Source organism: Suncus etruscus, chromosome 17 (assembly GCF_024139225.1).
Source record: "Suncus etruscus isolate mSunEtr1 chromosome 17, mSunEtr1.pri.cur, whole genome shotgun sequence".
Lineage (NCBI taxonomy): Eukaryota > Metazoa > Chordata > Mammalia > Eulipotyphla > Soricidae > Suncus > Suncus etruscus.
In genome coordinates this window covers 72,823,817-72,846,564 of record NC_064864.1, presented here as the reverse complement: position 1 = coordinate 72,846,564, position 22,748 = coordinate 72,823,817, and the positions used below count along the sequence as shown (strand labels likewise).

The following is a 22,748-nucleotide window of genomic DNA, read 5'->3' as shown; positions in this document are numbered from 1 at the left end:
GGCCTCTGCTCACTTGTATTACTATATCCCACCCCCTAGCTTTTTATGCTGATTGGTTATGCCCTAGCAGAGGGCAATCACCTCAAACATGCAAATAATTGCCTCCTCCCTCATTTCCTGTCTCTTGGGCACTGCCTGGAGCTGTGGGAACTGCTCCTGAGGGGAAGGTACCCCAGAAGCTGCGCTAGGGTTTCTGGGGGTCCCAGGAAAGTGGGGGTGAGGAAGCTTCTGAGGACAACAGGACCTGGCGTGGAGTGTGGTGGGGATTCTCTGCTGGGGATGAACCAGGACTCTGAGGGTGGGGGCTCAGCACTGTGGGGCGGGTTTTGAGTGTGAACTAGGATCCTATGGAGGCAGGTTCTGAGGAGAACCAGGAGCCCTGTGGAGACAGGTTTTGGGATGAACTGGGACCCTGTGGGGGCGGGTTCCAGGGAGAACTGCCCATGGTAGTGCTCCCTTGCAACAAGACTCCCTCCATCCATTAGTTGCGGGTTCTGGCCCAAAGCTTTCATCCCAACCTGACATGCTGCATTATAAATGTTGTAGTCTATGGCGGTGGCATTCATAGATATAGCTGGGATCATTTGAGCATGGGAGTGGGGGACACCCGTTGGCTCCCACTCATCTCCTCGCCCTGGGTCCTGCGGCCGTGAGTGCAGTGTCCCCCACAGGATGACATGGTAGCCCCCCCTTAGACAGGAACCTTGGCCCAAGACCCCACAATTTTCTTCCCTTTTTTACTAGGAGCCTGTTTCTTTTCTCTCCTGGTTCTGGGCTCAGAAGTCACTCTTAGCAGACTTGGGGGACCATATGTGATGGCGGGATTGAACCTGGGCCCGTCCCGGGTCGGCTGCGTGCATGACAAACGCTCTGTCTGGCCCCTAAGAGGCAATTTCATCCAGAGGGTGCCACATGGAACTGGGGGAGGGGAGAAATCCCCTGTCAGCTACATTTGCTGCCCATGGGATCAGTCCTGAGATCCCAGCCCTTGCTAGCTGGCTGCCACTCCTATGTGTGCACCTGAGGGAGGGGAGGCTCTGCTTGTGCCCTAAGGCCATGCTGCACTGCTGGGCACCCCTGGGGCAGGGTGTGTTCTCTATTTCTGGTATAGCTGGAACATGCTGGCCTTCCTCATGGACTATCCAGATGCTGGTTCCAACGACCTGGGTCCTAACATTCTTTAAGACTGTTACTGACACTTCCTGGGGTGGTTCTTATATATGTAGAAAAGCAGAACAGCACTTGGGAACAAACACAAGGCAAAGAACCTCACGGTGGGGAGAAACGGGCTTTATTGCCAACTGAGGGAACAATTCGCTGCAGCCTGACTATCTCCTGGGGCAGAGACCTCAGATAGCCCCTCTGCTGGTTCACCTGCCCTGGCACAAGGGTGCCACCCAACAGACACCCAGAAGTTTGCTCTGGCCAAGCAGGGAAGTAGAATTGGGCTAGTCAGAAATGAGGGAATGGTTTCTAGAAGGCACCAGAAAGAGATTATGATGGTCAAGAAACAGGAATAGAAGTGCCCTAGCTGGGGCCGGAGAGATAGCACAGTGATAGGGCGTTTGCCTTGCAAGCGGCCGACCCAGGACCAATGGTGGTTCAAATCCTGGCATCCATATGGTTCCACATGTCTGCCAGAAGATATTTCTGAGCAGAGAGCCAGGAATAACCCCTGAGTGCCGCTGGGTGTGGCCCAAAAACAAAAAAAAAAAACAAAAAAACAAACAAACAAAAAAAAAACCCAACCCTAGAACTACTTCATTCTTGATAAAGAGACTCTTCGGTCACAGCGCCCCTTTGCAGTGGGTAGATTCTGGCATCTTGTGGAGTCAGGATGCCTCTTTTTTCTTGCCAAGCTTGGGAGTGTATTGTGGTGGATGGAGCACCTGTGGCTTCAGGTCAGGGTCTACTGGCATGGCATGGGGGTGGGCCATGCTCAAGAATGGGTGACTTTAGGTTTACTCTCTCATCCCTTTTCTGTGGCTATCAGAGCCCACAGCCATGGTGTCATCTGTCACCCCCTTCTCCTCCTCTTCTCCAGGGGAGAGGCTCTCTTGGGCATCGTAAAAGGTAACTCTTTCCTCTTGGAGGCTCTGTTCTGCCAGACCTGCCTCATCCTTGGTGGTCTGACTCTTCTCAGCAGGAGGGGAGGAAAACCCCAGTTTGGGAAACCGGAACCAGCCTGCTTTCTCCTGCTTTCCTGGCAGCCCTGTCTCAGGTCGGGCTTCAGGCTGCTTCTGAACTGGACCAGCTTGCTGCCCTTGCATTCCGGAGGTGGCTCTGGGCTCCTCTGGGGCTGATTGAGAAAACCCAATGTTTGGGAACCAAAACCTGAATATCCCAGAAGACCTTCTACTTTCTGGTTTCTCCGTTGGAGAACTGTGTTCTGCCATGATTGTCCCTGGGCTGTCTTCAGGGGGAAATTCAAGAATTTCTGCCGGCTCCTCATCAGAACAGCTGTCGGCACACTGGGCACCAGAGCCAACTTCAAAGGCATCTGTTGGCTCCCTGATGCTGGAGATGATTTCAAATGGTTCTTGAGAATCAGTGCCTGGGACCCCTGGTCTGGGAGAGTTCTGAGCCTCCAGGTGTACAGAAGCCTTAAGAGTAGGTTCTGGGATTCTCCCCTTCAGCAAGGAAAATCCATAGGAAGCTTTCTGGGAGAGTGGTGTCTCCGACTCACGCACTATCTCGGTAGTTAAAATCTCAGATCCCGCATGAGCAGCTGAGCTTGCCAGAATCCTGCTGTGGATGGTAACTGCGTGGCTCTCAGCCTGATTGTCTTGTATGCGTACTTTCACCTTAGAAACAGGTGATGCTGAGGAGGAGTCACAATCCTCCAGCTGCCCCTTGCAATGCCCTGCACCTGCCTTCATAATGGTTGCACTCCGGATTTCAGGGTTTTCTGTTTGCAGAGTGAGGAGCAGACAGTTCTCAGGGTGCCACACTTCCCCCACTGTGGGGATGAAAACATCAGCTCCAGAGTTGGGGGCAGGGAAGGTGAACTTTGGCACCTTCAGTTTGGGAAACCTGACTTTGAGCTGGGAATCTTCCCAGACTCCACCCATTCCCCAGGAATAAGAAGGGTCTGGGCTCTGGGTGCTGAGGGACTGTGAGGACAGAGATCCAGGTCTCTTCACTGTCTCTGCTGCAGGGCCTGGGGCTTCGGAAAAGCTGACATGGGTCAGCAGCAGGGGGGGGCTTTCCCCTGGACCAGCCCGAAGGAAAGATGGCTCGGCTGTTGGAAGATGATGTTGCCCAGAGCTGGGGCTGGGGCTGTGCAAATGGCAATGGAGTACATCAGCATAAGAGGCACTGTTGGGGGAGGCCATGTCTGCAGCCCTTTTGGAGGAATCCAGGGACACAGCCACCTCTTCAAGGTCCCCCTGACTCACAGGTCTAGCTGGAGCTTGTTCTTTGGGCTTGCTGGCAGCAGGCTGAAGCCTGGGAACCTCTTTCAGTCCTGCATCCTCCCCTTTGTCCTTGGAAGAGGCACGCCGAAGTCCAGGCAATCGGAATGGGGGGACCCTAAACCAGCTCTCTCTCGAGGCTGCCCCATCAGTGCTCGATGCTGGGGGACCTTCAGCATCTTCCGGTCTACAGGATGGCAGGAGAGGTTTTTCAGAGGTGCAAATCACTGGCTTCCCAAAAGGCTGGCTTTCAGGGAATGCTGTGTAGTCACATGCTTCACTATTTCCCTGAGACAGGCTGTGCTGCACTGTAATACCTGGGTCCCTGATGCCACTCTTGGTCCCCAGGGTTCTAGAAAGAGTGGGGTGTGGCTCTCTTGGGGGTAGGACAATCTTGCCCTGGGGGACCTCTGAAGGAGAAACAGTGGGTTCTGGCATGGCTAGGCCACTATTCCCTAGTGTATATTCCCTATTCCCTTCTCCATTCGCCTCTGGAGGCATATCATCTGGTAGAATATGAACTTGGGTCTCTCCTTGCAGCCCTCCCATATCTACAGTTACACTGAGCCTTTCATCCTTCAAATGGGGTTCAGGGATGCCTTTTGACCCTGCCCCTTTCTTGGGGGACCACCGAAATGATGGGAGCTTGAGCCTGGGCATTTTTAATGGGCTGCCCTTCCTTGCACGGTCAGCACCCTCACTGGGGAGTCCACCTACTGTTGCTGCCAAGGTTCCCTCAATACAGGGGAGCTGCTCCATACCCCCACACACAGAGTCGCCTGAATACAATAGCTGAGGGGCAGACACTGGGATTTTTGAGGAGTCGAGCCTCTGTGAAGAGCAATAGCCTGACATACTAGGATCACCCAGACCAGAAGGCACTTCTACTGCAGCTACTGTTCTGGGAGCAGAATACTGGAACTTTGGTCGATGAAATTTAGGAAAAGACACAGGTCCATGGAATGTGGGAAGGAGGGGAGCCAAAGGCTCAGTATGAGAGGAAACTGGAGAGAGTAGCACTCCCTCCAGAGTAGCATAGGAAACATCCTCTGAGTCCCCTTGAGGGTTATCCACAGGCAGGATCTTGGACACAGCATCACTACTCTTGAGGTTGACTTCAGCTTCAATATCCGGGAGCTCAGGTTCAGGTGCAGGCACAACGGGCAAATTGACAGTCCCATGACCCGGCTGAACATACATGTCCATGGTTGAGAGTGGCATGCTGTGTTCACTGGCATTTATGTTGCCCTGGATGAAGGGAATGGACACAGCCATCTGGGTTATATCCATATCTCCATGAACAGATGCCTCCAATGACTTGCCTTCTGCCGATCTCCTGAAGGACGGAATCTTGAACTTGGGCATCTTGAACTTACTGTCACGGGCAGATATTTCCTTGTCTCCCAGGCCAATGTCATCCTCCTGGTTGGCCTCGGGCACCTGCAGGTCCATGTCTGCCCTGGGCAATGTCACCTCCATGCTGGGACTGCTCAATTCTGCCTTCGGGCTCTTCACGTCAACCCTGGGGGCCTTGATGTCTACTTGTGGGGCCTTGAGATCGACTTTGGGCATCTTGAAGCTCGGTGCCTTGACCTTGGGCAGGTGACCCTTAAAGCTGGCCCCATCTTTGTGGTCCAGGAACTCAGGCTCAGGTTCCGGGGCATCAGGCATCTTACTGACATTGTGGCTTGGCTTGACATCTATGTCCATGGATGGGAGCTGCACGCTGAGCTCACCATCCTTGATGACGCCCTTGGCAGAGGGCAGGGATATGTCAGCCTGCACCTTGGGTACGGTAACTTCCAGATCACACGGCCCTGAGGACTCCATGGACTTGCTAGTAGCTGAGCTTCCGAAAGATGGCATCTTGAACTTGGGCATCTTGAATTTGCTGTCACGGGAGGTCACTTCCTTGTTTCTCAAGCCAATATCAGCCTCTAGGCTGACCTCTGGTGCCTGCAGGTCCACATCCGCTTTAAGCAATGTCACCTTCATGCTGGGGCTGCTCAGTTCTGCCTTGGGACCCTTTACATCAAGATTGCGGCCCTTGATGTCTATATGTCGGCCCTTGAGGTCAACTTTAGGCATCTTGAAGCTGGGTGTCTTGACGTGAGGCAGGTCGCCCTTGAGTCCACCTCCCACGTGGATATCAGGGACCTCAGGCTCAGGCATCTGTCCCTCAGGCAATTTCATGGCTACTTGGCTGGGCTTGACTTCCACATCTGCAGATGGAAGATGAAGGCTGAGCTCACTATCTTTGATGTCACACTTGGCAGAGGGCAGGGATATGTCAGCCTGCACCTTGGGTATGGAAACTTCCAGATCACACTGCCCCGAGGCCTCCATGGACTTGCTTGTTGCTGAGCCCCCAAAAGATGGCATCTTGAACTTGGGCATCTTGAATTTGCTGTCACGGGAGGTCATGTCCTTGTCTTTCAAACCTATATCAGCATCTAGACTGGCCTCTGGTGCCTGCAGGTCCACATCTGCACTAGGCAATGTCAGGTCCACACTGGGGCTGCTCAGTTCTGCCTTGGGACCCTTTACATCAAGCTTGGGGCCCTTGATGTCTACATGCGGGCCCTTGAGGTCAACTTTAGGCATCTTGAAGCTGGGTGTCTTGACGTGAGGCAGGTGGCCCTTGAGTCCACCTCCCACGTGGATATCAAGGACCTCAGGCTCAGGCATCTGTCCCTCAGGCAATTTCATGGCTACTTGGCCAGGCTTGACTTCCACATCTACAGAGGGAAGATGAAGGCTGAGCTCACCATCCTTGATGTCACCCTTGGCAGAGGGCAGGGATATGTCAGCCTGCACCTTGGGTATGGAAACTTCCAGATCACACTGCCCTGAGGCCTCCATGGACTTGCTTGTTGCTGAGCTCCCAAAAGATGGCATCTTGAACTTGGGCATCTTGAATTTGCTTTCACGGGAGGTCATGTCCTTGTCTTTCAAGCCTATATCAGCGTCTAGACTGGCCTCTGGTGCCGGCAGGTCCACATCTGCACTAGGCAATGTCAGGTCCACGCTGGGGCTGCTCAGTTCTGCCTTGGGACCCTTTACATCAAGCTTGGGGCCCTTGATGTCTACATGCGGGCCCTTGAGGTCAACTTTAGGCATCTTGAAGCTGGGTGTCTTGACGTGAGGCAGGTGGCCCTTGAGTCCACCTCCCACGTGGATATCAGGGACCTCAGGCTCAGGCATCTGTCCCTCAGGCAATTTCATGTCTACTTGGCCAGGCTTGACTTCCACGTCTACAGAGGGAAGATGAAGGCTGAGCTCACCATCCTTGATGTCACCCTTGGCAGAGGGCAGGGATATGTCAGCCTGCACCTTGGGTATGGAAACTTCCAGATCACACTGCCCCGAGGCCTCCATGGACTTGCTTGTTGCTGAGCCCCCAAAAGATGGCATCTTGAACTTGGGCATCTTGAATTTGCTTTCACGGTAGGTCATGTCCTTGTCTTTCAAGCCTATATCAGCGTCTAGACTGGCCTCTGGTGCCTGCAGGTCCACATCTGCACTAGGCAATGTCAGGTCCACGCTGGGGGTGCTCAGTTCTGCCTTGGGACCCTTTACATCAAGCTTGGGGCCCTTGATGTCTACATGTCGGCCCTTGAGGTCGACTTTAGGCATCTTGAAGCTGGGTGTCTTGACGTGAGGCAGGTGGCCCTTGAGTCCACCTCCCACATGGATATCAGGGACCTCAGGCTCAGGCATCTGTCCCTTGGAAAGCTTGATGTCTACTTGGCTGGACTTGACTTCCACATCTACAGATGGAAGCTGAAGGCTGAGCTCACCATCCTTGATGTCACCCTTGGCAGAGGGCAGGGATATGTCAGCCTGCACCTTGGGTATGGAAACTTCCAGATCACACTGCCCTGAGGCCTCCATGGACTTGCTTGTTGCTGAGCTCCCAAAAGATGGCATCTTGAACTTGGGCATCTTGAATTTGCTGTCACGGGAGGTCATGTCCTTGTCTTTCAAACTTACATCAGCGTCTAGACTGGCCTCTGGTGCCTGCATGTCCACATCTGCACTAGGCAATGTCAGGTCCACGCTGGGGCTGCTCAGTTCTGCCTTGGGACCCTTTACATCAAGCTTGGGGCCCTTGATGTCTACATGCGGGCCCTTGAGGTCAACTTTAGGCATCTTGAAGCTGGGTGTCTTGACGTGAGGCAGGTGGCCCTTGAGTCCACCTCCCACGTGGATATCAGGGACCTCAGGCTCAGGCATCTGTGCCTCGGGAAGCTTGATGTCTACTTGGCCGGGCTTGACTTCCACATCTACAGAGGGAAGCTGAAGGCTGAGCTCACCTTCCTTGATGTCACCCTTGGCAGAGGGCAGGGATATGTCAGCCTGCACCTTGGGTATGGAAACTTCCAGATCACACTGCCCCGAGGCCTCCATGGACTTGCTTGTTGCTGAGCCCCCAAAAGATGGCATCTTGAACTTGGGCATCTTGAATTTGCTGTCACGGGAGGTCATGTCCTTGTCTTTCAAACTTATATCAGCCTCTAGGCTGGCCTCTGGTGCCTGCAGGTCCACATCTGCACTAGGCAATGTCAGGTCCACGCTGGGGCTGCTCAGTTCTGCCTTGGGACCCTTTACATCAAGCTTGGGGCCCTTGATGTCTACATGCGGGCCCTTGAGGTCAACTTTAGGCATCTTGAAGCTGGGTGTCTTGACGTGAGGCAGGTGGCCCTTGAGTCCACCTCCCACGTGGATATCAGGGACCTCAGGCTCAGGCATCTGTCCCTCAGGCAATTTCATGTCTACTTGGCCAGGCTTGACTTCCACGTCTACAGAGGGAAGATGAAGGCTGAGCTCACCATCCTTGATGTCACCCTTGGCAGAGGGCAGGGATATGTCAGCCTGCACCTTGGGTATGGAAACTTGCAGATCACACTGCCCCGAGGCCTCCATGGACTTGCTTGTTGCTGAGCCCCCAAAAGATGGCATCTTGTACTTGGGCATCTTGAATTTGCTTTCACAGGAGGTCATGTCCTTGTCTTTCAAGCCTATATCAGCATCTAGACTGGCCTCTGGTGCCTGCAGGTCCACATCCATATGGGGCAATGTTACTTCCATGCTGGGGCTGCTGAGTTCTGCCTTGAGACCCTTTACATCAAGCTTGGGGCCCTTGATGTCTACATGCGGACCCTTGAGGTCAACTTTAGGCATCTTGAAGCTGGGTGTCTTGACCTGAGGCAGGTGACACTTGAGTCCACCTCCCACGTGGATATAAGGGACCTCAGGCTCAGGCATCTGTCCCTCAGGCAATTTCATGGCTACTTGGCCGGGCTTGACTTCCACATCTACAGAGGGAAGATGAAGGCTGAGCTCACCATCCTTGATGTCACCCTTGGCAGAGGGCAGGGATATGTCAGCCTGCACCTTGGGTATGGAAACTTCCAGATCACACTGCCCCGAGGCCTCCATGGATTTGCTCGTTGCTGAGCTCCCAAAAGATGGCATCTTGAACTTGGGCATCTTGAATTTGCTGTCACGGGAGGTCATGACCTTGTCTTTCAAGCCTATATCAGCGTCTAGACTGGCCTCTGGTGCCTGCAGGTCCACATCCATATGGGGCAATGTTACTTCCATGCTGGGGCTGCTGAGTTCTGCCTTGAGACCCTTTACATCAAGCTTGGGGCCCTTGATGTCTACATGCGGACCCTTGAGGTCGACTTTAGGCATCTTGAAGCTGGGTGTCTTGACCTGAGGCAGGTGGCCCTTGAGTCCACCTCCCACGTGGATATCAGGGACCTCAGGCTCAGGCATCTGTGCCTCGGGAAGCTTGATGTCTACTTGGCCGGGCTTGACTTCCACATCTACAGATGGAAGCTGAAGGCTGAGCTCACCATCCTTGATGTCACCCTTGGCAGAGGGCAGGGATATGTCAGCCTGCACCTTGGGTATGGAAACTTCCAGATCACACTGCCCCGAGGCCTCCATGGACTTGCTTGTTGCTGAGCCCCCAAAAGATGGCATCTTGAACTTGGGCATCTTGAGTTTGCTGTCACGGGAGGTCATGTCCTTGTCTTTCAAACTTATATCAGCCTCTAGGCTGGCCTCTGGTGCCTGCAGGTCCACATCTGCACTAGGCAATGTCAGGTCCACGCTGGGGCTGCTCAGTTCTGCCTTGGGACCCTTTACATCAAGCTTGGGGCCCTTGATGTCTACATGCGGGCCCTTGAGGTCGACTTTAGGCATCTTGAAGCTGGGTGTCTTGACCTGAGGCAGGTGGCCCTTGAGTCCACCTCCCACGTGGATATCAGGGACCTCAGGCTCAGGCATCTGTGCCTCAGGAAGCTTGATGTCTACTTGGCCGGGCTTGACTTCCACATCTACAGATGGAAGCTGAAGGCTGAGCTCAGCATCCTTGATGTCACCCTTGGCAGAGGGCAGGGATATGTCAGCCTGCACCTTGGGTATGGAAACTTCCAGATCACACTGCCCCGAGGCCTCCATGGACTTGCTTGTTGCTGAGCCCCCAAAAGATGGCATCTTGAACTTGGGCATCTTGAATTTGCTGTCACGGGAGGTCATGTCCTTGTCTTTCAAACTTACATCAGCTTCTAGGCTGGCCTCTGGTGCCTGCAGGTCCACATCTGCACTAGGCAATGTCAGGTCCACGCTGGGGCTGCTCAGTTCTGCCTTGGGACCCTTTACATCAAGCTTGGGGCCCTTGATGTCTACATGCGGGCCCTTGAGGTCAACTTTAGGCATCTTGAAGCTGGGTGTCTTGACGTGAGGCAGGTGGCCCTTGAGTCCACCTCCCACGTGGATATCAGGGACCTCAGGCTCAGGCATCTGTCCCTCAGGCAATTTCATGTCTACTTGGCCAGGCTTGACTTCCACGTCTACAGAGGGAAGATGAAGGCTGAGCTCACCATCCTTGATGTCACCCTTGGCAGAGGGCAGGGATATGTCAGCCTGCACCTTGGGTATGGAAACTTCCAGATCACACTGCCCCGAGGCCTCCATGGACTTGCTTGTTGCTGAGCCCCCAAAAGATGGCATCTTGAACTTGGGCATCTTGAATTTGCTTTCACGGGAGGTCATGTCCTTGTCTTTCAAGCCTATATCAGCATCTAGACTGGCCTCTGGTGCCTGCAGGTCCACATCCATATGGGGCAATGTTACTTCCATGCTGGGGCTGCTGAGTTCTGCCTTGAGACCCTTTACATCAAGCTTGGGGCCCTTGATGTCTACATGCGGGCCCTTGAGGTCAACTTTAGGCATCTTGAAGCTGGGTGTCTTGACCTGAGGCAGGTGACCCTTGAGTCCACCTCCCACGTGGATATCAGGGACCTCAGGCTCAGGCATCTGTCCCTCAGGCAATTTCATGGCTACTTGGCCGGGCTTGACTTCCACATCTACAGAGGGAAGATGAAGGCTGAGCTCACCATCCTTGATGTCACCCTTGGCAGAGGGCAGGGATATGTCAGCCTGCACCTTGGGTATGGAAACTTCCAGATCACACTGCCCCGAGGCCTCCATGGATTTGCTCGTTGCTGAGCTCCCAAAAGATGGCATCTTGAACTTGGGCATCTTGAATTTGCTGTCACGGGAGGTCATGACCTTGTCTTTCAAGCCTATATCAGCGTCTAGACGGGCCTCTGGTGCCTGCAGGTCCACATCTGCACTAGGCAATGTCAGGTCCACGCTGGGGCTGCTCAGTTCTGCCTTGGGACCCTTTACATCAAGCTTGGGGCCCTTGATGTCTACATGCGGGCCCTTGAGGTCAACTTTAGGCATCTTGAAGCTGGGTGTCTTGACGTGAGGCAGGTGGCCCTTGAGTCCACCTCCCACGTGGATATCAGGGACCTCAGGCTCAGGCATCTGTCCCTCGGGAAGCTTGATGTCTACTTGGCCGGGCTTGACTTCCACATCTACAGATGGAAGCTGAAGGCTGAGCTCACCATCCTTGATGTCACCTTTGGCAGAGGGCAGGGATATGTCAGCCTGCACCTTGGGTATGGAAACTTCCAGATCACACTGCCCTGAGGCCTCCATGGACTTGCTTGTTGCTGAGCCCCCAAAAGATGGCATCTTGAACTTGGGCATCTTGAATTTGCTGTCACGGGAGGTCATGTCCTTGTCTTTCAAACCTATATCAGCCTCTAGGCTGGCCTCCGGTGCCTGCATGTCCACATCTGCACTAGGCAATGTCAGGTCCACGCTGGGGCTGCTCAGTTCTGCCTTGGGACCCTTTACATCAAGCTTGGTGCCCTTGATGTCTACATGCGGGCCCTTGAGGTCAACTTTAGGCATCTTGAAGCTGGGTGTCTTGACCTGAGGCAGGTGGCCCTTGAGTCCACCTCCCACGTGGATATCAGGGACCTCAGGCTCAGGCATCTGTCCCTCAGGCAATTTCATGGCTACTTGGCCAGGCTTGACTTCCACATCTACAGAGGGAAGATGAAGGCTGAGCTCACCATCCTTGATGTCACCCTTGGCAGAGGGCAGGGATATGTCAGCCTGCACCTTGGGTATGGAAACTTCCAGATCACACTGCCCCGAGGCCTCCATGGACTTGCTTGTTGCTGAGCCCCCAAAAGATGGCATCTTGAACTTGGGCATCTTGAATTTGCTGTCACGGGAGGTCATGTCCTTGTCTTTCAAGCCTATATCAGCGTCTAGACTGGCCTCTGGTGCCTGCAGGTCCACATCCATATGGGGCAATGTTACTTCCATGCTGGGGCTGCTGAGTTCTGCCTTGAGACCCTTTACATCAAGCTTGGGGCCCTTGATGTCTACATGCGGACCCTTGAGGTCGACTTTAGGCATCTTGAAGCTGGGTGTCTTGACCTGAGGCAGGTGGCCCTTGAGTCCACCTGCCACGTGGATATCAGGGACCTCAGGCTCAGGCATCTGTGCCTCGGGAAGCTTGATGTCTACCTGGCCGGGCTTGACTTCCACATCTACAGATGGAAGCTGAAGGCTGAGCTCACCATCCTTGATGTCACCCTTGGCAGAGGGCAGGGATATGTCAGCCTGCACCTTGGGTATGGAAACTTCCAGATCACACTGCCCCGAGGCCTCCATGGACTTGCTTGTTGCTGAGCCCCCAAAAGATGGCATCTTGAACTTGGGCATCTTGAGTTTGCTGTCACGGGAGGTCATGTCCTTGTCTTTCAAACTTATATCAGCCTCTAGGCTGGCCTCTGGTGCCTGCAGGTCCACATCTGCACTAGGCAATGTCAGGTCCACGCTGGGGCTGCTCAGTTCTGCCTTGGGACCCTTTACATCAAGCTTGGGGCCCTTGATGTCTACATGCGGGCCCTTGAGGTCGACTTTAGGCATCTTGAAGCTGGGTGTCTTGACCTGAGGCAGGTGGCCCTTGAGTCCACCTCCCACGTGGATATCAGGGACCTCAGGCTCAGGCATCTGTGCCTCAGGAAGCTTGATGTCTACTTGGCCGGGCTTGACTTCCACATCTACAGATGGAAGCTGAAGGCTGAGCTCACCATCCTTGATGTCACCCTTGGCAGAGGGCAGGGATATGTCAGCCTGCACCTTGGGTATGGAAACTTCCAGATCACACTGCCCCGAGGCCTCCATGGACTTGCTTGTTGCTGAGCCCCCAAAAGATGGCATCTTGAACTTGGGCATCTTGAATTTGCTATCACGGGAGGTCATGTCCTTGTCTTTCAAACTTATATCAGCCTCTAGGCTGGCCTCTGGTGCCTGCAGGTCCACATCTGCACTAGGCAATGTCAGGTCCACGCTGGGGCTGCTCAGTTCTGCCTTGGGACCCTTTACATCAAGCTTGGGGCCCTTGATGTCTACATGCGGGCCCTTGAGGTCAACTTTAGGCATCTTGAAGCTGGGTGTCTTGACGTGAGGCAGGTGGCCCTTGAGTCCACCTCCCACGTGGATATCAGGGACCTCAGGCTCAGGCATCTGTCCCTCAGGCAATTTCATGTCTACTTGGCCAGGCTTGACTTCCACGTCTACAGAGGGAAGATGAAGGCTGAGCTCACCATCCTTGATGTCACCCTTGGCAGAGGGCAGGGATATGTCAGCCTGCACCTTGGGTATGGAAACTTCCAGATCACACTGCCCCGAGGCCTCCATGGACTTGCTTGTTGCTGAGCCCCCAAAAGATGGCATCTTGAACTTGGGCATCTTGAATTTGCTTTCACGGGAGGTCATGTCCTTGTCTTTCAAGCCTATATCAGCATCTTGACTGGCCTCTGGTGCCTGCAGGTCCACATCCATATGGGGCAATGTTACTTCCATGCTGGGGCTGCTGAGTTCTGCCTTGAGACCCTTTACATCAAGCTTGGGGCCCTTGATGTCTACATGCGGGCCCTTGAGGTCAACTTTAGGCATCTTGAAGCTGGGTGTCTTGACCTGAGGCAGGTGACCCTTGAGTCCACCTCCCACGTGGATATCAGGGACCTCAGGCTCAGGCATCTGTCCCTCAGGCAATTTCATGGCTACTTGGCCGGGCTTGACTTCCACATCTACAGATGGAAGCTGAAGGCTGAGCTCACCATCCTTGATGTCACCTTTGGCAGAGGACAGGGATATGTCAGCCTGCACCTTGGGTATGGAAACTTCCAGATCACACTGCCCTGAGGCCTCCATGGACTTGCTTGTTGCTGAGCCCCCAAAAGATGGCATCTTGAACTTGGGCATCTTGAATTTGCTGTCACGGGAGGTCATGTCCTTGTCTTTCAAACCTATATCAGCCTCTAGGCTGGCCTCTGGTGCCTGCATGTCCACATCTGCACTAGGCAATGTCAGGTCCACGCTGGGGCTGCTCAGTTCTGCCTTGGGACCCTTTACATCAAGCTTGGTGCCCTTGATGTCTACATGCGGGCCCTTGAGGTCAACTTTAGGCATCTTGAAGCTGGGTGTCTTGACCTGAGGCAGGTGGCCCTTGAGTCCACCTCCCACGTGGATATCAGGGACCTCAGGCTCAGGCATCTGTCCCTCAGGCAATTTCATGGCTACTTGGCCAGGCTTGACTTCCACATCTACAGAGGGAAGATGAAGGCTGAGCTCACCATCCTTGATGTCACCCTTGGCAGAGGGCAGGGATATGTCAGCCTGCACCTTGGGTATGGAAACTTCCAGATCACACTGCCCCGAGGCCTCCATGGACTTGCTTGTTGCTGAGCCCCCAAAAGATGGCATCTTGAACTTGGGCATCTTGAATTTGCTGTCACGGGAGGTCATGTCCTTGTCTTTCAAGCCTATATCAGCGTCTAGACTGGCCTCTGGTGCCTGCAGGTCCACATCCATATGGGGCAATGTTACTTCCATGCTGGGGCTGCTGAGTTCTGCCTTGAGACCCTTTACATCAAGCTTGGGGCCCTTGATGTCTACATGCGGACCCTTGAGGTCGACTTTAGGCATCTTGAAGCTGGGTGTCTTGACCTGAGGCAGGTGGCCCTTGAGTCCACCTCCCACGTGGATATCAGGGACCTCAGGCTCAGGCATCTGTGCCTCGGGAAGCTTGATGTCTACTTGGCCGGGCTTGACTTCCACATCTACAGATGGAAGCTGAAGGCTGAGCTCACCATCCTTGATGTCACCCTTGGCAGAGGGCAGGGATATGTCAGCCTGCACCTTGGGTATGGAAACTTCCAGATCACACTGCCCCGAGGCCTCCATGGACTTGCTTGTTGCTGAGCCCCCAAAAGATGGCATCTTGAACTTGGGCATCTTGAATTTGCTGTCAAGGGAGGTCATGTCCTTGTCTTTCAAACTTATATCAGCCTCTAGGCTGACCTCTGGTGCCTGCAGGTCCACATCTGCACTAGGCAATGTCAGGTCCACGCTGGGGCTGCTCAGTTCTGCCTTGGGACCCTTTACATCAAGCTTGGGGCCCTTGATGTCTACATGCGGGCCCTTGAGGTCAACTTTAGGCATCTTGAAGCTGGGTGTCTTGACCTGAGGCAGGTGGCCCTTGAGTCCACCTCCCACGTGGATATCAGGGACCTTAGGCTCAGGTATCTGTCCCTCAGGCAATTTCATGTCTACTTGGCCAGGCTTGACTTCCACATCTACAGAGGGAAGATGCAGGCTGAGCTCACCATCCTTGATGTCACCCTTGGCAGAGGGCAGGGATACGTCAGCCTGTACCTTGGGTATGGAAACTTCCAGATCACACTGCCCCGAGGCCTCCATGGACTTGCTTGTTGCTGAGCCCCCAAAAGATGGCATCTTGAACTTGGGCATCTTGAATTTGCTGTCACGGGAGGTCATGTCCTTGTCTTTCAAGCCTATATCAGCCTCTAGGCTGACCTCTGGTGCCTGCAGGTCCACATCTGCACTAGGCAATGTCAGGTCCACGCTGGGGCTGCTCAGTTCTGCCTTGGGACCCTTTACATCAATCTTGGGGCCCTTGATGTCTACATGCGGGCCCTTGAGGTCGACTTTAGGCATCTTGAAGCTGGGTGTCTTGACCTGAGGCAGGTGACCCTTGAGTCCACCTCCCACGTGGATATCAGGGACCTCAGGCTCAGGTATCTGTCCCTCGGGAAGCTTGATATCTACTTGGCCGGGCTTGACTTTCACATCTACAGATGGAAGCTGAAGGCTGAGCTCACCTTCCTTGATGTCACCCTTGGCAGAGGGCAGGGATATGTCAGCCTGCACCTTGGGTATGGAAACTTCCAGATCACACTGCCCCGAGGCCTCCATCGACTTGCTTGTTGCTGAGCCCCCATAAGAAGGCATCTTGAACTTGGGCATCTTGAATTTGCTGTCACGGGAGGTCATGTCCTTGTCTTTCAAACTTATATCAGCCTCTAGGCTGGCCTCTGGTGCCTGCAGGTCTACGTCTGCACTAGGCAATGTCAGGTCCACGCTGGGGCTGCTCAGTTCTGCCTTGGGACCCTTTACATCAAGCTTGGGGCCCTTGATGTCTACATGCGGACCCTTGAGGTCAACTTTAGGCATCTTGAAGCTGTGTGTCTTGACGTCAGGCAGGTGGTCCTTGAGTCCACCTCCCATGTGAACATCAGGGACCTCAGGCTCAGGCGTCTTTCCATCAGGCAGCTTAACGGCTACTTTGCTGGGCTTGACATCCACTTGTACGTTTGGAAGATGCAGGCTGAGCTCACTGTCTTTTATATCACTCTTGGTGGAGGGCAGGGACAGGGCTTCCTGGGAGACCTCCAGATCTCCATGAAAGGAGACCTTCGTCGACTTGCCTGCTGCTGATTCTCCAAAGGACGGCATCTTGAACTTGGGCATCTTGAATTTGCTGTCATGTGCAGACATTTCCTTGTCTCCCAGGCCAATGTCAGCCTCTTGCTTGGCTTCGGGCACTTTCAGGTCCATGTCCAAGGTGGGCAGCATAACCTCCATGCTAGGGCTGCTCAGGTTTCTGTTGGTGTCCTTAATGTCAAGCCCTGTGGCCTTTATTTCCATCTGTGGGGTCTTCAGGTCGACTTTGGGCATCTTGAAACTGTCTGTCTCCACCTTGTGCAGTTGGCCTTTGAGGCCACCTTCCATTTCGATATCATGGAGCTTGGTTGTCTGACCCTTGGCAACCTTGATGGCTGCATGGCCCAGCTTGATATCCTCATCCATGGCTGAGATCTGTACCCTTTGCTCACTAGCCTTGATATTGCTTTGGGCGGAGGGTAGAGACACATCCTCCCTCGCTTTCGTTATGGAGATGTCCAAATCACCCTGCCCTGAGTCCTCAATGGATTTGCTTTCAGCTGAGACCCCAAATGATGGCATTATGAATTTGGGCATCTTGAACTCACTGTCGTGGGTGGCCACTTGCTTGTCTCCCAGGTTGATGTCAGCTTCCATGTTGGTTTCAGGTGCCTTCAGATCCATATAAGCACATGGTAGTGTCATCTCCATGTTTGGGTTGCTAAACTCTGTCTTGGGGCCCTTCATGTCTAATTTAGGGGCCTTCATGTCGATTTTGGGCATCTTGAAGCTGGGTGTCTTCACTTTGGACAGGTGGCCCTTGAAGCCGCCTCCATCTTTGATGTCCTGGATCTTGGGTTTGGGCACCTGGCCCTCGGGTATATTGAAAGCCACATGGCCTGGCTTGACATCTACATCCATGGACAGGAGCTGCGCACTGAGCTCACCAACCATGATGTCATCTTGGGTGGAGGGAAGGGACACAGTTGTCTGCCCTTTGGGCAAAGAGACATCCAGATCACCATGCATGGAGTCCTCCATGGATTTGTCTCCTGGTGAGTCCCTGAAAGATGCCATCTTGTTCTTGGTTTTCTTTAGTTTGCTGTCACAGGCAGCCAGTTCATTATCTCCCCCACCAGTATCCTCCCCTTCCTCCTCTGTTTTTTCTGTTCTTTTCTCATCTTTTTTCTCCTCTGTTGTACTCTCTGTTTTTCTATATGTTTCGTCTGTTTTTTCTACAGTGAACCTGAATTTGGGTGTACGTAGTTTTGGAAACTGGACCTGAATTCTTCGTGGTTCTGTCCTGGTGATTTGACTCTCAGCTTTTTCTTGTAGTGATAGTCTTGCCAGTCCCATCTCTAGCTCTAGCACCTCTTCCTCCTCCTCTTGCCTCCCCTGTCTTGTACTAACTTCCACACAATTTGTAATCTCTGACTCCTCTCTGCTGCGGCGTTTCCCATACTCTGTCCACCATCTGTGTTTGTGTGCCCTTTCTTCTGCTTCCTTGTTGTCCCCATCTTTAATGTGGTGACTTTGTCTGTGCTCAGTTCTGCCCTTTCGTCCTTCTGTTCTTTTCTGTAGTGTCTTATTCTCTGCTGCCTCTGTGCTTTCTTCCTGCCCATCTGTGTGGGGCTCATTCTCCCCTTGGAGCTTTGCATGCCCCTTACCTTCCTTGGATTCTCTTCTTCCTGGCCAGAGTGAGGGCCCCCCCTTCCCTGAGAGTTTCCTGAATCCCAGGTTTATGCACATCTTCCTGCGTCTACTTCCAAGGTCTGCCTTCATCTCCTGTGTGTCTTTGGGGTGCTGTTCCTCTGTATCAGTGCTGGTGGGTGAGATGTTTCCCTCAGTGCGCTCATAGGCCTCCGATGAGCTGTGTGACCTCCGTGGGCCCGAGCGGCCCTTGGTTTTGATGGTCTGGAATTTGGGCCAAGATAGCCGCTCCCTCTGTGCTCTCCGACCTCTGCCTGTCCGCGGCTTTGTGATTAACCTTTCTTGGTCTCCTTCTCCTTCCAGAGTCTTTGTGGGAGTGTCCATGAGACTCTCTGTCACATCCTGCTCCTGACATAAATGAAGGTGGGTGTCAGCTTTGCCTTTCTGCCCTCCCATTGTGCCATGAGAGGACCTTGAGCCCCGCCATGCTTCTGTGGAATTCAGAGGTGCTGAAACACAGCAGATGTGACCCAGTGTGCTCCATGGAGGGTACAGACAAGGCCCTAATGTTCACTTTAGCTAGGAGAGTGATGCTACTAGCCATTCTCAGCAACAGGGCATATGCTGTTCAATTGTCAGTAAGTAGAGAGGGAAAGTTCCAAGTGTGTGTCAGGAGACAAAGAAGTGAGGGTAGGACAAAGCATCCTAGCCCGTGCTTGGGGGAACAAAGCTGTGACTGCTGAAAATGAGTGGTGGTGGGAGGAAGGCTGACACTGTGTGGGGCGGTGGTGATCTTGGGGATGTGGGTGCTGGGGGAGGGTTGGTGAGTGCATGGGTGTGATGGGTAGCATGGGGAAGTATGTGTGGGTGGGAGAACTTGAGTAGGTGCTCAGGAGAGTCAAGGAGCAGGTAGGTGCTGGGAACAGGTCGGAAAGATGGGGTACTGGAGGAATGGTTTAGGGTGGTGGGTACAGGGAGAGTCCCAGAGGAGAGTGATGCTGGTGGAAGTGTGTGGTGTGTGGATGGGTGATATGGGAGAATGGGAGGAGGGGACATGCCTGCTCTACAGGAATGAGACTGGATGGATTTTGAGTCTGGTCTGTCCCATTCTGAGGGAGTCTGGGACCTCTAGTCACATCACCGCATATAGACAGAGCAGATGGGTGGGGTCTGGGCTCAATGATAAAGTGCTTGTCCTACATGCAAGAGCTGGGTTTGATTAGATACTACTGGGGCAAATATTTTTTTTTTTTTTTGGTTTTTGGGCCACACCCTGTGACGCTCAGGGGTTACTCCTGGCTATGCGCTCAGAAGTTGCTCCTGGCTTCTTGGGGGGACCATATGGGATGCCAGGGGATCGAACCGCGGTCCGTCCTAGGCTAGCGCAGGCAAGGCAGGCACCTTACCTCCAGCGCCACCGCCCGGCCCCTACTGGGGCAAATATTACAAGTATGGTGAGGGGGAGTGAAGGAGGTTGAGGGAATGGGGGGATGGGGAGAAAAGGAGAAGAGGGAGAGGACTGGGAGAAAGGAAGAAGACAGAGAAGAGATAGCTAGAGAATAAAGCAAGAGGGGGAGTGGGGAGAGAAAGTAAAGGAAGGAGAAGAGGGAGGAGAGAGGTAAGAGGGAGAGAAAAGGAGAGAGGTATGAGTAAGTGAAGATGAAATGGGAGAGGAGTTGGGAGAAAGGAGGAGAGATAGAGGGGGAAAAGGGAGGGAAAGAAGAAGAGGTGCAGAGAAGAGGAGAGGGAGGGAGAGAATGAGGGAAGGGAAAGGAAGGAAGAGAAAAGTGGAGAGGGAGGGGAAAAGAGTGGAGAGGAGAAAGAAAGGAAAAGGGAGGGGCCGGGCGGTGGCGCTGGAGGTAAGGTGCCTGCCTTACCTGCGCTAGCCTAGGAGATGGACCGAGGTTCGATCCCCCGGCGTCCCATATGGTCCCCCAAGCCAGGAGCGACTTCTGAGCGCATAGCCAGGAGTAACCCCTGAGCGTTACCGGGTGTGGCCCAAAAACCAAAAAAAAAAAAAAGAAAGGAAAAGGGATAGAGGGAGGGAAGGGGGAGAGGAAGGAAAGAGGAAGGAGGGAAGAATGGCAAGGGATAGAGAAGGAGGGGAGGGGTGCAAAAATGGAGGAGAGAAAATGAAAATGGGGAGAGAAGAAGGGAGGGGAGAGGTAAGGAGAGGGGGTACAGCAGGTAGCAAGAGGTCATGGCTAAGGTGTACTGGCTCACCTGGGTACGCTGTTTGTCCAGCTTCCTCTGGATGCAGAACTGCACCTTGTAGGGTTCCGAGTACTGAAGGATCTTGAGCGCATCTTCATACCGGATGTCATCAAAGAATATTGTCGCGCTGAGCAGCTGATCCCCTAGACACAGACATGACCTTGGGGCTTTGCTCTAACTGTCCAGAGAGGTGTGAATGAGAAGGATATCTGGAGTGGCCCAGCCCGGCAACCCGCCACGCACCTTCCCGCAGGCTGAAGAGTTTGGCGGCTGTGGAGTCCTGGAGTACCTGCTGGACAAAGAGGCCCTGCTGCCCGCCACCTGCCACACTATAGCCACTAGCGCCAGCTTCCACCTTGGTCTTCAGGGTGGTCTTCACACACTCCTGCAAGAAAAACTGTTAGCCATGGGTCTGAACATTGGGGTGAAGGTAGAGGGGACCTTGTGTGCCAGACCTTCCTCATTGTTCCTTACTATATGCTGTTGCTCTGGTCAGTGCAGGCCCCATTGGCTGCTTGGCAAGGAGGGCAGGAAGAGGCCCAGTTGCTGCCAATTGGACAGAACATAAGGGGGGAAATGCACCCTCCACACAGCTCTAGAACCTTTCATGTCCTTGGGTCCTGTCATGCACTTGGGTCCTGTCAGCCAGGAGACAGGTCTGGGAAGCCCAATGTCTGCCTTCTGGTGGCTATGCTCCTTGCATGTTCCACATCTTGCTAGCCTGGCTTCTGTTAGAGCTCCTAGGACAACCTCCCCACCCCTGCTGCCCTATACCTACCTCTGTGCCAGTCATCCTGGAGTCGGCTGAGTCTCGTTTCCACCAGGTTCTCCAGCTCCCTGAGGTTGGCCTCCCCCGCTCTTCTTCCTACAACCAACATGACATTCAGCACCAGGAACACCAATGCCCACTGCATGTACCCCCAAAGACAAGGGACTCCCAGCCCCACATCTTGAGCCCCACGAGCTCTTAGGAACACGCCAGCCCCCAGGGACACTGCAAGGCCTGCTCTCAGGAGAGGATGGGACCTCTAGGACACCCACCCTTCATCTCTCAGCTGCAGGGTGTTCCAGAAGGCCTGAGGAGTGAGCAAGCCTGCTCAAACATGCAGGGCGTCCTTACCAGGAGTCCCAGGCCTGCACTCTCGGCAGCACATTCATACACTGGGGAAGAGCCCTGTGGCCGGGGCCGAATGATCTCTGCACTAGGTCCCTCAGTCACCTGCAGGAGAGGAGCATGTGTCCCTCAGCCCATGGCTGTGCCAAGAGGGGTGAGAGAGATGATATATCCCCCCAACTCACTTACAGAGTGCTCCTCAGTTTTGGGGTCTAGCTCCTCAGGCTGTAGGCGCCGGCTGGAAGCTGTGATGGAAGAGTCAGTCAACACAAAGTGAGAATGGGTGAGGGGCTGGAGCGATAGTACAGTGGTAAGGGTTTCTGCCTTCTCCCTAGCCAACCTGGGTTCAGCCCCCAGCATGCCATATTGTCTCCTGAGCACCACCAGGAGTAAGCCCTGGCACAGAGCCAATAGTAAGCTGGTGCAAATAAAACAAATAAAAGCAAACAACAGCAAAATGTGAGACTGGTAAAAGGAAATAATGACTGCTGATACTTCCCAGGTAGTCTAGTCTAGGTTGATACTTCTGTGATAGTCTCAGAAGAGGAGGGAAGATTCCCCATGAACTACAGCAGCCTAGTGCCACACCCTTCACCCTCCAACAGGAAAAGCCCAGCTCCACTACTGAAATAAAATAATATGAGCAGCTAAATCCTCTTAGATGAGATCAGATTACAAGGCTGAAAACTCAGGGTCTTTCTTTGTGAGATGGGATTGGGCCAAGTCCCCTGGCACCAACTACAACACTAGAAAATCCAACAGCCCCTCCCACCACCACTATCTTTCTGATAGAAAACTGGCCTGACTAGTCCACCAAGTTCCAAAAGAAAATAATGGCCACATTTGTAGAGCATAACAAGAAAAAAATTTAACCCCTTCCAAAAACAGGAAGAAGAGATGCATAGACATTTCCTCGAGAAATACAGATGGCCAAAAGGCACATAAAGAAAATTTTCCATGTCATCAGGGAGACTGATGCAAACCAAAACAATGAGATAACCTCTCACACCACAAGACTATCACACAAGTATAACAAAAACAACCAGTGAGGGTGCAGATGTGGGGAAAAAGGGACTCTCATTCATTACTGGTGGGAATGTTAACTGGTTCAGCCATTTTGGAAAACAATATAGATATTGCTCAAAAAGAAATTAAAGGGGCTGGAGAGATAGCATAGTGGTAGGGCGTTTGCCTTGCATGCAAAAGGACAGTGGATTGAATCC

At 53.4% G+C, this 22,748-nt stretch overlaps 1 protein-coding gene across 1 annotated transcript in view; it reads right to left on the bottom strand.

Annotated features, from left to right (window-relative positions):
- Positions 1-1,716: 1,716 nt before the first annotated feature.
- AHNAK2 (AHNAK nucleoprotein 2) overlaps positions 1,717-22,748 on the bottom strand; it is a 24,169-nt gene continuing 3,137 nt past the window's right edge. The window contains exons 2-10 of the mRNA XM_049790467.1: positions 21,715-21,770; positions 21,532-21,630; positions 21,190-21,276; positions 20,655-20,808; positions 20,429-20,554; positions 18,215-18,706; positions 14,111-17,509; positions 5,892-6,370; positions 1,717-5,375 (exon numbers count right to left, since the gene is read on the bottom strand). Coding sequence (XP_049646424.1) covers positions 1,962-5,375; positions 5,892-6,370; positions 14,111-17,509; positions 18,215-18,706; positions 20,429-20,554; positions 20,655-20,808; positions 21,190-21,276; positions 21,532-21,630; positions 21,715-21,770 — 8,306 coding nt within the window. The 3' untranslated portion in view covers positions 1,717-1,961. The remainder of the gene's footprint in view (positions 5,376-5,891; positions 6,371-14,110; positions 17,510-18,214; positions 18,707-20,428; positions 20,555-20,654; positions 20,809-21,189; positions 21,277-21,531; positions 21,631-21,714; positions 21,771-22,748) is intronic.